We start from the raw sequence: 15,016 nt of genomic DNA on the forward strand, positions 1-15,016 counted from the left end.
TTGTTTTTGGTATAGCGTACATAGTTTTTATGTGAAGCATAAAATCTATTTAATGTAAGGGGAGTATATTTTTCTTTTGAGATTTTCTCATACTTACCTAAGAAATGTTTTAATAAACAATGCGAGAATAATCTATTCCTTATAATCACCGAAAAATAGATTTTGTTATATAAATTATTCAAAATTCTTTTTGAAATTAAAAATATTTTGTAAATATTTCTTCTTTTTTTTTTTTTTTTAAATATAATTTATTTTTCTTAAATTACTAAAAATTTTTCATGTGTAGTGTGTCCGTTGTTTGAATAAATTCAGTTGTACATAGCATAAGGTCGTGAATAAAATACAAACAGGCCGTTTAAATTTTGTTATGGAGTTTCCATTATACCATAAACGTGATGGATGTTGTTGATGGTATAAAAAGAAACATTCTATACAAAATGTATACTAAAATTTGTCGGATGTTGGGTTTAACCCCATTTTTGAAATAGGCCCATACGCTGACACCGACAATTTGATCCCCATAAATTACAACGGCATGCACTGTTGTAGCAACAATCGTTTGGTCGATGATCACAATTTCCACCACGTCTTATACAAGCACGTCTGTAAAGATAAATAATGGAAGAACGTCTGAAAGGAAATTAGAAATTTTTCAAGAAGACATCAATTCAAACATACAAAGCGTCTACAACAATTTTAAAAATAAAGTATTAAAAAAAAAAACTGAAAAATGGGAATAAATAGCTTGATTACACTTAAACATTAAAAATATCTATAAGACATTCAGTGATAACGTCAAATTTACTGTTAGTTTATATACTGAACCAAAGTTATAAAGGAAAATTTTGTTAAAACAATATTTTACCAAAATTTCAAACAGCTGCATCTCTGCGAAAAATCATCGAATTTGGAGCAACTCTAGCTCATTTGAAATGCTCTAAAATGTTTATTACCCATTGCCGCTTTGAACGGAAGGCGAAAAGAATGAGAAATGTTATCACTAAATTAGAAAAATAAAAGTTTTCAAACGAGCTATAGTTGTACCAAGTTCGATGATTTTTCGCAGAGATACATACAACTGTTTAAATGTTTGGTAAAATTTTATGTTCAAAAAATTTTCTTTTAATACTTTCGTTCAATGTATAAAAGTGATTAACATTCTGTCCAAATAGTACCAGAGACAAGGCACTTGCTCCCACGTGTTCTCAAAAACCGAATGCTATATTTTGGAGAATTATCGGACGTCTCAATCAAAACTCGACGTGTCCCAAAAAACATAATTAATTGTTTAACAAATACTGCAAAAGTCGTGCTTTGGACAGATTACTCGTGTCAATTCTGGCACACACAACATTAAAAAAGGCTGTAATCATTACTGGATATAGGTATGCGAGTGTTGTATTCAAAGGAATGAATCGGCATCAGAATAGATCAAGGTACTTTAAAAGCTGAAGTTGTTACGTAATATTTATTCTGAAATTACAGACGGTTAATAAAAAATCCAATTTTAGAAAATTTTTATGTTCACTTTATAAAATTTCCCTCCCCAAACGACAAAAATTGTGGAAGAAAAATTTATGTATGACAATAATGGATCATTGTTTAGACTATTGAGCAAAAATTTTAATTGCAATTAATGCAAAAAACATAATAAATATTATCGATCAACTATTGAGTATTCAAATTTTGCTTCGCGTTACCTTTTTTATGTTTTTATGAATTACTTTCAGCTATTAAACCAAATTACCGCGCAAGCTCAACAATGATGATTTATTTCAAGAGGATCTACTTTTAAGATAGAAAAATAATTATTATTTTTGGCTGCACAAAGATGGTGTGCCTTAAATTATAAGCCCTGATACTTTTTGACATAGCAGTATTCTGTTTTCATTCTTTGAAGGAGTGATTTTCAAATTATTGTAAAATAAATAAAAATAAAAAAATTACCATACCAAACGTGATTTATACATTAAACGCCACATAAAATCCTTTACAATTTCGATTTATACCTAGAAGTACTATAGGAGAAATAGTTTTGTTACTGGTTGGTGCCTGTGAATGGAAAAGCATGCATTTTTATAAGCGTAAAATAATATATAAACTCTTCCGTAAATGTATCATAACTACAAATCATAGCTTTGATATCAAAATTAAAATTATTATCTAAAAATTTCTCAACTTTTGCTTACACAATGAAACTTTTATGCAGAGATATTATAGGAGTTTTATACCAAATAAGTTAAAAGTTAAAAAAAGACAAATCAAAAAGCAGTTCATCAAATTTTTTGATAATGTTTTGAAAGTTAACATATTGAGATATGAAAATGAATCCTTCCTAAATGCACTTGCTTTTTTAAATCGTTACCCACTGCAAAAAAAGCATACATTGCGAGTATCTCTCAAAAAAATAACAGAAGGAAATACGAACAATAAATCCACAAATATTTTTGTTCAATAACGCATATTGATGCACTAGTGTGGAAAATTTCCTATTCAAACTTTGCCTGTGATTTTTCTGGCGCTGTCAATCATCACCTCGTTTTGAGTAAGAAATCATAAAAAAACTAGTATAAACATGGAGCAGTGTATGAACAATTTCACAATTTCGTACAACTATAAGCTCTGTTGGTGACGACATTAACTTAGTTAATTAAATTTTAAAATGGATTTACTCTAACGCTTGAAAAACAATAACTTAAGAAAAACTGCAATCAATTCATTTTTTATGTAGAATTCATTACTAAATAGTCTTATTGTAAGTTTTTTACAGCTTAGAATTCGCCAGCAAAAATTTGTGTGTTAGTGTGATATTTAGACTAATTATACATAAGAACTAAAATAATTACCAAAAGTAATTGTAAAGCCACACTTTTTTGCCATATATTTATTCTATCTACTAAAAAAGCAAATTTTTTTAAAGATTATTAACATCTATATTTACTATTTTCAATTTAAACAAAGGAGAAGGAATATACACTACATTAGAATATGACTGAATATAGCTTAGTATTCTTTAAAATGATCTGTAAAGATATTTTTTTCTAATTTAACGCCCTTTCAACCACATTTCATTTGTGCAAAATTACTACTGAAAGTATTAAATCATATGTCAAGCAATATCAAGAATACATGCATTTTTTTAAAATTTACTCTATGAAATTTTTGCAATTTTTATAAACTTATTTATAAAAGTTGTTTCTCAATTATCCAATTATACAACGTAATTTTACCTAAGCAGCCATCTTCTAATAAAATGTAATATTTTGAACATTCATTCCAAGATTTTCATGCAAAATACATCCAATTATAGTTTGCTACATTTATAATGTATTCGAAGTTTCATAGATTACAAAAATTTTAGTTTATTTCATCAAAGAACCGTTTAAGTTAAATTAGATGCTTTTCTAAAAAAAAAACGAGTGGTATAAGTGCTAACAAGGTTAAAAATTGGCATCATTATATATTGGCCCATAGGTTTTCTGGCAACATTAATCTATAAACGCAATATTTATCTATAAGCTTTTCTGAACAAGCGCTCCTTGACGTAACTTTTTTTCTATACTCTCCAAGTCTCTCAGGCGCCTGCTAAACAAACGAGAGTTACTCATTGAAAGATGGGAACCTCTAAAAAACACTCTATACTTCATTTCTTTTAATAAGGCAAGAAATAACCGAATTATCTCTCTAGTACCAGAAATATAAAATATTTGTAATCTATTTCCTTACATTCTTAACACAGACAAACAAAATATTTTAAATTGTAAATACTACTAAACACGCGAAATAATTTTCACATTAATAATTAGCTTTTACAGGTAAAGAAGTGTTTTTTTGAAATAATATTTTATTTGTCTGTGTTTGAGAAAGTAGAATGTATTCGTCTCGTTGAAATCTTTAATGTTTTTTTTTTTAATGAATTTAATTACTCACTTTTGAGCAGCGTTTTGCAGTAAATTTTCAATTGCATTTTCTGTGTAGTCATCCTGTTCCAAACCATCCTCTGAAACAATTCAAAAATTATATATATATATGATTTTAATAGTTTTCATAAATTATTTAAATAAACAAAATTTGTGTCAATAATGTCGAGTGAACAGCATGAACACGTTGCAGATATTTTCGGACAATTTCTGTTTTTAACCCACGGCTAAAAAAAATTTATAAACCGAATTGATTTTTTTGTTTGAAAGAAAATTTGATTGAGAATGTTCTTAGCTATGTTTCATGTTTAGGGTTCCATTTCCGATAACAACTAGAAAAGAAGCGATAATCTTCTAACGGATGAGCAGATTTTCTTAAAATATAGTTAAGAACAATTTCGATCAAATTACCTTTCATCTCTAAAATCTTAAAAAAATGAAAAGTGTAAAAATATTACAAACAAACACCAAAAAGACTACCCATACCACTCAAAAAACATATAAAGCACTCTTTTTACTAAGATATCCTTCTACGATAGCAAAAAAATTAATTTTTGGAGAAGAAAAAAAAACCTTTTATAGTATTTTTATAAAAGTAATACGTCGTAATGAATTACCAACTCCTGGCAAATGACTTCAAAAGACGTGAAAAAATGTCAACTATAAAGAAAAATCATTTTCATTAAGATCTGCAGAAAAAGTGTAGGTACTACACGAATCTCAGTGAGCTGTCATGTCAGTACAATCCCCAAGTCACATTTATAAATACAAAATATACAGTTTGGATAGGAAAATAATGCAAATTTGTAATATGATTAAAATTATCAAACCTTCTAAATAATTCTAATTAATTAAATAAATTGTAGCTACAGAAAAAATAGCAATAATATTTTTATTGCATTTCTAGTAAAATGTATTTCTGTTTTTTTTTTTTAAATCTTTGATATGATAATACAGCTTATTTTTATAAAAACACTTGTTTGATACCCGCCCGCTTCACTGGACTTAAAAGTAAAGACCATCATATTGTTCTTACTTATGCCCCTTCCATAACAATCGAAATAAGGGTATAGATTGTTTTACAGAGGTAAAATATATGTATAGATTTCAATTTTTTTTTTAATGATATATACAAAACTGTCACATAACAAAATTTATCATTCGTTAAAGGTTGCTCAAGCATACTTGTAGAATTTGCATAAACGTGTGTGCACCTTAAAAGTATATCAAAAAATTTCTGCAATTGCTTATAATGCATTTGTGTAGTTCATTGAAATGAAGATGGATTATCAACAAAGATTCGCTTTGGGAAATCATTAATGTCGAGAAATAACTTTAAAGTAATAATGCTACTCATTTGAAAAATACCTGTAACATTACAAATACACTATTGAAAAAGATTTTTTTACTTTTTATTTCTAAGAAGAAAATGCTGCCAACATTGCTAACAAGTAAAATTAGAATTGAAAATTGCCTGCGATGATATAATAGAATACACCTTTATCAATCTAGAAACTTAGTACCGATAATATTGATTGTAATGGACTCTCAAAGTATTTTAGTGTATTTAACAGTTGTATTAAGGACTTTAAAATTAGGTATACTGTATTTATAGGTTCGTTTTGTTAGAAGGTTACTTTCAGATCTTAAGATGTCCGCTGAAAAGAGCATCTTCTTTTACTAGAGTGGCAAGAAGTTTGCGAGGACTTAGCGAGGCTTGTAGGTCACCGAAATTTTTTTTCGGAAAAACTGCTGAATCCATGAGATCCAAAAATAATATTTGCTTTGGGTCTACGGATGATCAAGTATAATTAAGGTCTTGAATAATGGGAATTAAGATGTAATCCACACTGATCAATTGTAATACAAATGCTAGTCAGCCCTTTGATTCGGATAAAACATGGTATTATATTCAAAACGACGTGCTAATATATCACTACCTGACCACTTATTTTGTTTCCTGTATTCCATGAATCGTTGAAGGGCCGGGAAAGTACCCTTGTGGCAGGTAAGAGGGCAGAGGTATAAACAGCTGCTACCCCTCTTAAAAATTGAATCAATAGTCCATCTATGTAATATTCGAGCTAAAAACAGACACTTACGAAATAAAGGAGCAAGCAACTTTGAGTCTCCCTGGTTCTTGTTCGCGTTGGTTCGTCAACTGATCTAACACTATTTTTAAAATCACACAAAAATTCAATAGTTTTGCAGTGGTTCAGGTGTTTGTTACAAACGTAAGCCATACCAATGTTCTTTTAGTAGTCGGGAGGCATCAAATTTTTTCTCTTATAATTCATATTCTGTAACTTTCATCTTGCCTCTCCTTCCTCTGGATAGAGTCTCCATCAAAACCGAGATTACGTTAACGTCATGCATACATTTTTTTTATTATCTTCACTTTAACAATTTTATTTTTAACATAGATGAAAATTAAATTTCAATTGAACATCACTTCGATTTTAATAAGATAGAAGATATAAGTGAATTTACAATTTTTTTAATGTTTCCCATAACTCAATTTTAATATTTCCCATATGTCGTTTCTTTATTGCTCCATAAAACTATATTATGAACGAAGAAAGTTATTAAATTTAATAAAATAAGAATTAATAAATAAATTTGTCGTATTGAAACAGTCAAGTAACATAAATATGTTCCTAATCGAAAATATATTGAATGAAAGGAAATAAATAATATCAAATAGTAAAAATTTAATATAAAAAATATTGTGGAGTACGTACAATATAATCAATCAACCCTTATAGCTAAATGACCTTTACCGGAATTAAAAATACTCCTTAGTGAGGGAGAAAATTTGAAAGTTTATTTTTATTTGGATCGAAAATTAAATAACCTTTTAACCTTAAAAGTGTACAGAAAAATATTACCGATCAAGGAAATGAACAAGGTGAAAAATTACGGGGACAGAAACACATGTCTATATCTAAATAACTAGAAAACTACCAGAGAGAAGAAACGGTTTAAAACTTAAGCCATTTTTATAAATTTGTAACGGTAAAAATTTGTTCTCAAACTAACTAACGTAAACGTTTTGAATATAAATTTGTCCTTATAAATTTTCTAAACAGGGACAGAAAGGATGCTTAAGCATTTGTTGTTGAAAGTGTAGCATTTTCAATGAGCATGATAACGGCATTTTCAAGCTATCGATCTGAAATAAATTTCCTATTGCGTTTCTTCAGACCAATAGCTTTAATTTGACGTTGGCAAGCTTATTTGAAAACGCCACATTTTGGAAAAAATTCTAGAGAGAAGTTTCGTAGAATCGGCAATAGAAAGTCACTCACGAACATTTCAAGTATGTATTAATCATTTAACAAAGCCCCTTTCTGTCTTACGATTTATAATAAATGATGTCTCTCTTCAATATATTTTTTTATAGGGGTTGTAAATCTAAGATGGCAATTCTTAAAATCAATTGTGATTGCCTCTAAGTGATTAAGTTGCCTTTTCCTGGAAAAAAAAGAATTATCAAGCAAAAGTTTTTCTTATATGAACATAATGTAATTGAAGCCAAACCGGAAGACTTCTTCTTGGTTTAAGGCTGTACAAACAGATAAGAAAGGGGAGATAGAAATATATAAGAAAACTGTCCAGCATAGCGGATATAAGAATTTTATTATATCTGCTAGAATTCTTATTAGTTTTTCTGAGTTTCCTAAAAGCATAACTAAATATTAATAAGCCGTGAAACTATAATGAAATTTTATTATTCCTTTTATCTACCTTTTTGAGTATTAATTAAAATGAGTTTAGCAATAAAGAAAATAATGGACTTAATCGTTGCTCGAGTGTAAAATTTGAAATTAAATTTTTCGATTTTCTTGTTGATCTTTTCTTCTTTTTTTTTTCTTTAAAAATAAAACCATTGACAAAACAAGACGTACAAATAAATGACAGGTACTTCCGAAAAGCGAAATTTTTCATTTTTTTCAATAAATGTAAGCTTTCTGCCATTTTTTTGCAGGTATTGATTGTGTTTGTTGTGAAATGACTTTCTTTAAACATATACAGCAAATTATTGAAAACTTGATTTACATAAATTCAATCTAAGCCATAATTAAAATCTTACTTTTCTTTGATATCAAATTTACCTTTATTATAATCTCTAAATGGCAGACGTAACGAATCATAGAAGTTTCGCTTCATTATGGACTCACAGTCTGTAACTTGATGTTAGTTTATCTGCTTAATAAGAAACGTATAAACTCATGTAATATACAAGCTTCTTACGATATCTAATACCTATTTACGATTTAAAATAAAAGCCACTGGCTACAATATTTGCTTATAGTATAAACTTTTCATTCAGTATTTAATATCTATCATCATTTTTATTTTATTACTTGATTAAAGTTTTAGAGTTCCGTATTAAATTTCTTTCATCAGTCCACAAATACAGTCACTGGCACGGAAGTTCTTTCAGATAGAATTATTTTGAAAAAAATGGTCGTATTTATAACAAAATGTATCTCCGCGAAAAAAGATACGATCTTGAACCCCAATCAAAAACATGTACTTTCAACTTTTAAAATGAAAGAGTGAGAAAAATTTTTAATTAATGTTTAAAATCTTAATAAATGTTGAGTGCAAAAATTATCTATACATATAAAATGCTTTGTCCTGAATGATGGATCAATGCACAGCCTAAACCACTGACCGCAGAGACCTGAAACTTGGAGAGGTTGTTTCTTTGTATAACGTAAGGATCTGATAAGGAAGAATTTACCAAAATTAAACTCCAAAGGGAATGAAAAACGGGGCTAAAGTTTTGGACAACGTGATTCCTCTGTCCAATCAAGCTTTTTCGAGAAGGCTATTAATTGTCACAGCAAATTTGACTCTAATTATCGTACAGAAATTGACCCTTTTTAAATTCGTAGGAATGAGGTTGTTTATATTTTAATGTTCTCAGTGACTTTTTTTGCGAGCCTATACAAGATATATAGAAATGCATTCTTTTAATGAATAATTTCTGAGATTTGACTAAAATCGAGAACATGTCGTTCAATCGCAAAATCCACATAATATTCGAATCTTTGGATTATTAAGTCACTCCAAATCACTTTACAACCAAAATTAAATTGTGGATCAAAATTAAATCAAAATCATACTTTTTCAAATTCTAAAACAATTAATAAAACAAGGGGTCTGTCGGTCTGTCTCTAAAACTTTTTTTAAGTAAATTAAAACTGCCAAAGATTTTGATCATTTTTTATTATTAATCTGATTGCAATTATTGTAAAAGGCAACTTTGGACGCGAAAGTGAAGGTAGATATAGATTTCCATTCATTGAATTGTAAAAATCATAAATTTCACTGTCCCAGTAATTTGAGCATATTTAGCATAATTTCTTTTGAATTAATTGAACTTCTAAATACTCTGAGTATTCAAGAATTATTTATTTGCCATACAGGTTCGATATATTTATTTGTTTAAATGTGAAAAGTATGTTATGTACTTCAAAATAGGTACAGAACCATAATTTAACTAAAATAATCCATCTTCAAAAACAAATTTTATCCATTTATTTTATAATAGGTGGTACAATATTTTATTACACCAATCAATTAAACCAATCGATTTTTGTAAATACAACCCATATTTACAAAATCAATTTAAAAGGATAATACATTCAGAAATAATGAATATTAAGTATTCAATAAAATTGTTTTACTCAAAGTTAATCGTAAATAGTAAATAAAAATTACTTTTAATTCATTAATTTTTAAATGAATTCATTTAAAGTGATTATAAACACTCATTATTTATTACAACGTAAAAATGGATTAATTAATACTCAAAGTAATTATTATAAATATTATTTTATAGATTTTATTTTATTTAAGAAAAGAAGCAAAAGTTTAATAAATGATTAGGTTAGGTTAGAGTGGCTGTCTTGGGGTGGGACACACTTAGACCATAGGGTCCGTTGTGTTGCCGTAAAAGGGTTGGCTCATCCCCGGCCACTACGCCATGAACCATTTGGAGCTATTTAAGAACAGCAGGAGAACGTCGACTGACTTTAGGTCGGATTGGTCGTCAAAGAGAGGCTGGCTCAAGTAAGACCATCTCCTCATGACAAAAGTTGGGCAATGACAGAGAAGATGAGACACTGTCTCCTCCTTTTCACTTCTGTACCACAAAGCGTTCAGCATGCTTGCCGCCCAGCCAGTGTCCTGTGAAAGCCCTTGGAAGTGATATAAGACCTTCGGAACGCCTGCAATTGTACTCAGACCATATCTGTCTTGTAGTACCACAAGTACGTTCTTCCTTCCATCCAAGATTGGCCTTTTTCAAGATATCCTCTTTCAGGAGTAACTTGCATTTCGCAAATGGAACTCCCGGGTTATTAAAGTTTAATAAATAGGCTGTTGAAATTTTCGAGAGGGTGGGAAATAGGAGCTCATTCACGTCGTTATAAATGTCAAAAATTTTGGAGAAAATCATTATCAAGCAGTAAAAACAGCAATGCAATGATCATAAAAAATGCGCCATTATTTATTAGACATTATAGACATTTTCGGCTGAAATTGTTATGATAAGTAAAATCATCATTACAGACGAGGGACCTCAAAGATAAAAAAAAGTTTTCCACAGAACGGAACAGAGGTTCCTCGACTTTAAAAACGGTTTTACTGACCATAACTATTTTAGAGGACAATATTTTCTTGTTTTCATACTTTTAAGAGCTTGATTTTGTAGTAGGTGGGAATTTAGTTTTTGAACTTTATTTTATTTAAACTAGTTTGGAGTAATTTTGTGATAAAGTATAACATATGTACATAAAAAATAAGTGCTCATTACACCATTTGATTCCTAAGACGGTATCATCAAATCAAAATTTGTTTTTAGTACATGTCTTTATGTCCTCTAGAAGGTGCCATATTTCATTTGATATGACGTCACATTGCCTCAAACTAGCGGCGGATCAAGAAGGTTTTAACGATACCTCATTTGTCAAATTATGAGAAGTAGTTTAGAAATTTGGAAGAAACAGACGAAATACATACATTTTGGGGCTATAATTTCGTGATAAAACAAAAAATACAGAGGAATTAGAGTCAAAAAATTCACAGACAATTTGATATTTTAGCTTTAAAAAACACTTAAATATTAATTTTGATTCTTGGTACTTCTTCCTCTACGATACAAGTTATTTAGTTAGTGTTTTCAATGATAAGTCATTAATTATAATTTGATTTGAAATAACAATGGAAAATTAATTGACAATAGAATCTCGTGTCTCTATTAATACCTCTATGTTATTCAAGATTTTCCATATGCTCATTACAAATAAAAAAATTATGTATAACTTAGAAACACTTTGGTTTACGGGGTTATTATTCTAATCGAAACAAAGCTCTTTATTATGTCAACATTATTATTATAGATTTTAACATGCTTAAGGTGTTTCAATTATAAATTTCAATTATACAAGTGATATTTCTCATAGATATATATATGTATTTTAAAATATTGTTGCTGTTTGCACGCTAAAATTTAAAAGTAGTTTACACGTAAAATATTTAAATAGAGGATAATCCTGATATCGAACTGGCCATATTACCCAAAAAGAGGTAAAACTTGACTTGATTCCATGACAAAATTTGAAAATGAAATTAAAATTGATTAAAAACGAAGAAGCAATCAAAGATTCTATTCAAAGGTTTTCCATCTCCTTTTAGCAAAACAAAGTTTTATATGTGATCTCTATAGCAGTACTCACATATGGCGTCACTAGTGGCTGTCTTCCTCTTTGTTTAATTAGCATTTTTAAACGTTCAGATCTTGCATACTAGTAAAGATTTTTACAGTTCCAAAAAGATTTGGGTGTTGGCTTTAACAATTGTTTGTCATTAGATTAGTAATTTACATATCAATTTTCTTGGAAATGATTTCAAGAACATTATGAATATCATGAATAATTCTAAATAAAGGTTTTATGTTCTTAGTTTTATTGACATCCCTTGTCTTAAGTATCCTTCAAGTTAATAGTAACTTTTTGTGAAACCGTATTTATAATTAAATCGTTTGAATATCAATTTGAACCGTGGTGCTAAATTTTTATTGCGAAATAATTTTAATTATAATCATGAAAATATGAAAGTCAAAGCACATTACCAATTTTTATTTACATACATGAAAAAAAATATTTAGTTTAAAATAAATAATCCAATTCTGAGATTCAATTTCGATTTGATATTATTTTTAATTGAAAAAAAATTCAATTTTTTTTTTAAATCAATTATAAAAACAAACAAAATAAATTATTTAACAAGCTTTTGAAAACAATTTAAATTATTTTTTTATAGATCGGGTGATTTTAACAGAAAAAATGAAACTGCACAATACAATTTACTCTATTGAATACTCAAAATATATATTCCCAATGCGGAATACGAAGTTCGATGCCTTAACTGAGATTTTTCTAGGAAAGTTTTTTTTAAACAAAATTTGTTTTTGAAACTGAGAGTTCCTCATCGCACGTATCTTTTTAACTTTTAATTTAAAAAAAATGAAAATAAAAAAAACTAGGTTTGTAAAAAAGCTAAGGGTGATAAATTTCAATTATTATAAATATTTTATTGACAGATGGTTGATTAATTATTTTCTACTTTTTAGTTCAGCTTGTTACAAAAGCGTAGTTTTTTTAAACTAGTATTTATTATGTGTTTTTTAGTTTTTTAAACCATTATATGTTTATCAAAAATTCATTATAAATATGGTGGGAGCGCAAATAAATGTCCATATTTTCAGATGTTTCCGTTAATCCATAAGATCCTAATCAATAAAATCGGATAAAATTATTAAATTATAGTATTTTCACCAGTTTTCAATTAGTGTACGAAGTTTCAACCGAATCCGACGCTTTGAAGTGGGTAAAACTCTCGTTCAAAAATTCTGTTACATCGATACATAGATACATTCCAGGCTAATAAAAGCGTGTTAAAAAATCCTGATTTGCTTCAACCTTTCATAAAATATCATAATATATTGTTTTCTGTCACATAGTTCCCACGGAAAATTACACCGAAAATCCTTGCCTAATCTTATGAATAACTACAGTCTGATTAAAAGGTAAAAATTAATTTCGAAAAAATTAAGAATGTCAAAATGAATTAATTCAGACATTTTAGGAATTTTACATATGAAATAAAAATTGCAATAAATAATATTAGAAGAAAATCAAATGGAATAAATAAAAATCGGTGAAATTCATGAAAATAATATTTAAGCAAAATCCTATCGATGAAAAAACATTCGTTTTTCCTACCAATATAGACTTTTAGATCAATAGTAAATATTTTTGTAGAAAACTTTTTGTCGGGCAAACATATTTTCAATAGTTTTTGTTTTCATTCGACATATTATCGAGAAAATATTTACTCTTAATTGTTTTCTGAGCAGAAGAGTCCCAAAACGTTTAATATCTTAATTATTATTTATCTAATCAAAATACCAAAATATGAAATTCAAAAAAAAAAACCTAACAGAAGGTCGTTTTTATAGTTTTTATAATACGTTTCAGAATTTTTCATAAACTATCATAAAGGCTTGAATGAAATATAAAGCCAAACACATAACATAAAATTATATAATTTCAAATTCTCCGCAATACCTACTTAGATCAGTTTTTATACGACTTTTTTATACCAATTACTCGTTATTCGAGAGATAAGTAACTCGTCGCTAATTTGAAGACACATTATTTACAATTAAAAAAATTTTTCTGGGCTTTGAGATGAATTTACAATTTTCCTGTATTAAATAAAATACAGGATGTTTGTTTTAATTTGACATTTGCAAAAAATGTAAGAAGGAAATTTGAAAAAATTCTCAATGATTTCGTGTTTGAATAAAACTTAGTTAGTATAAGCAATCAATAAAAATATCTGTTTTTTATTTGCCCAGATCACAAAAAATATTCATTAAGAAAAATTTATTTTCTAATAAAACTTTTGTTGGAAACCATTTATTGTGCCTGACATATTTGTTTATTTTTTATTTTTTTTGCAAATATCAATTTTAAAAAACACCTATGCATCGATTAATAAAAATACATAAAAACTTACCATCTTCCAGATACGGACCAGCCTTAACCGGTCCCGGTATAAATATTGAAAATATAATGGCTGTTAAAAACGCTAAGAAAAACCACGTACACCTCATGATACTTTTTTTTTCGTTAATTAAAACTTTTCAAAACTTCAAAAATACTTTTCAAATACAAAATGCAGTTTTAATTCGTCTTCAGTCAAATCCAAAAAACCAACAGGTGTCACTGAGTTTTGTAAATACTAAATATACAGAGTGACAATCGATCAAAGGTGTTGTCGTCTACGCGTGTTAACAGATAATTGTGATATGATGGAAATGAATGTCGTAATATTATGTACGTTCTCTAATAACACTGTTATGCTGTACTTCTAACGCTTACAAATATATGAATGAATGAAAATTAAGCATCGCGACACGAATATATCTGTTACGATACCAATATATACATATACGTACAGCGCCATCTACCGCGCCGCACCTCAACAATCCTAGCATGTATGTTATGTGCAGAGACGACGCATTCGCTAAGACGCCTACAGAATCATATACACCCCCACACACATATATAATAAATATATGAATACTGGAGAATGTATTTTTTGGCGAATTTCATCTCAAACAAAAATAGACGTGGCTATTGCACCGATAATGTTTACAGGATGTTCCATTAATATTGCAAAATAGTTTAAGATGTGATTCTTTGTCCGAAAATAAGGAAAAAGTTTATATATATCTAAGCTTGAAGGTTTTTCTGTTTCGAGAAGTTGATAAAATTGAGGACAAAAATAGTAAAAAAAAATACTAAATGCTCTTACAAAATTCTTTTCATAAAAATAAGAATAAAATAAACTTTTAACAAAAAGAAAACCGACTTCAAAAGATAAACTTTTCTAAAACAAATTAATATGCACTAAAAAGTAAAAAAAAAATAGCGATAGTATAATGTAGCTAAAATTATTGTTATTTTTGGAGTCGGTTTCACCCAAGAAAACAACTCTGACCGAACAATTTT

General features: G+C 28.3%; 1 protein-coding gene across 2 annotated transcripts; it reads right to left on the reverse strand.

The window, feature by feature from the left end:
- Positions 1-232: 232 nt before the first annotated feature.
- Positions 233-14,409, reverse strand: LOC123297604 (toxin Tbo-IT2-like). 2 transcript variants are annotated; one of them, XM_044879344.1, is made up of 3 exons: positions 14,019-14,409; positions 3,931-4,000; positions 233-630 (listed from the first exon to the last, which is right to left on the reverse strand). In XM_044879344.1, the coding sequence occupies exons 1-3, from the start codon at positions 14,113-14,115 to the stop codon at positions 468-470; spliced, it is 330 nt and encodes a 109-aa protein (XP_044735279.1). In that variant the 5' UTR covers positions 14,116-14,409; the 3' UTR covers positions 233-467. The 2 variants fall into 2 exon arrangements, with proteins under 2 accessions (XP_044735279.1, XP_044735280.1); XM_044879345.1 differs by having other exon boundaries at positions 239-603; positions 14,019-14,403.
- Between the last annotated feature and the right edge of the window lie 607 nt (positions 14,410-15,016).

This window comes from Chrysoperla carnea, chromosome 4 (assembly GCF_905475395.1).
Source record: "Chrysoperla carnea chromosome 4, inChrCarn1.1, whole genome shotgun sequence".
Taxonomy (NCBI): domain Eukaryota; kingdom Metazoa; phylum Arthropoda; class Insecta; order Neuroptera; family Chrysopidae; genus Chrysoperla; species Chrysoperla carnea.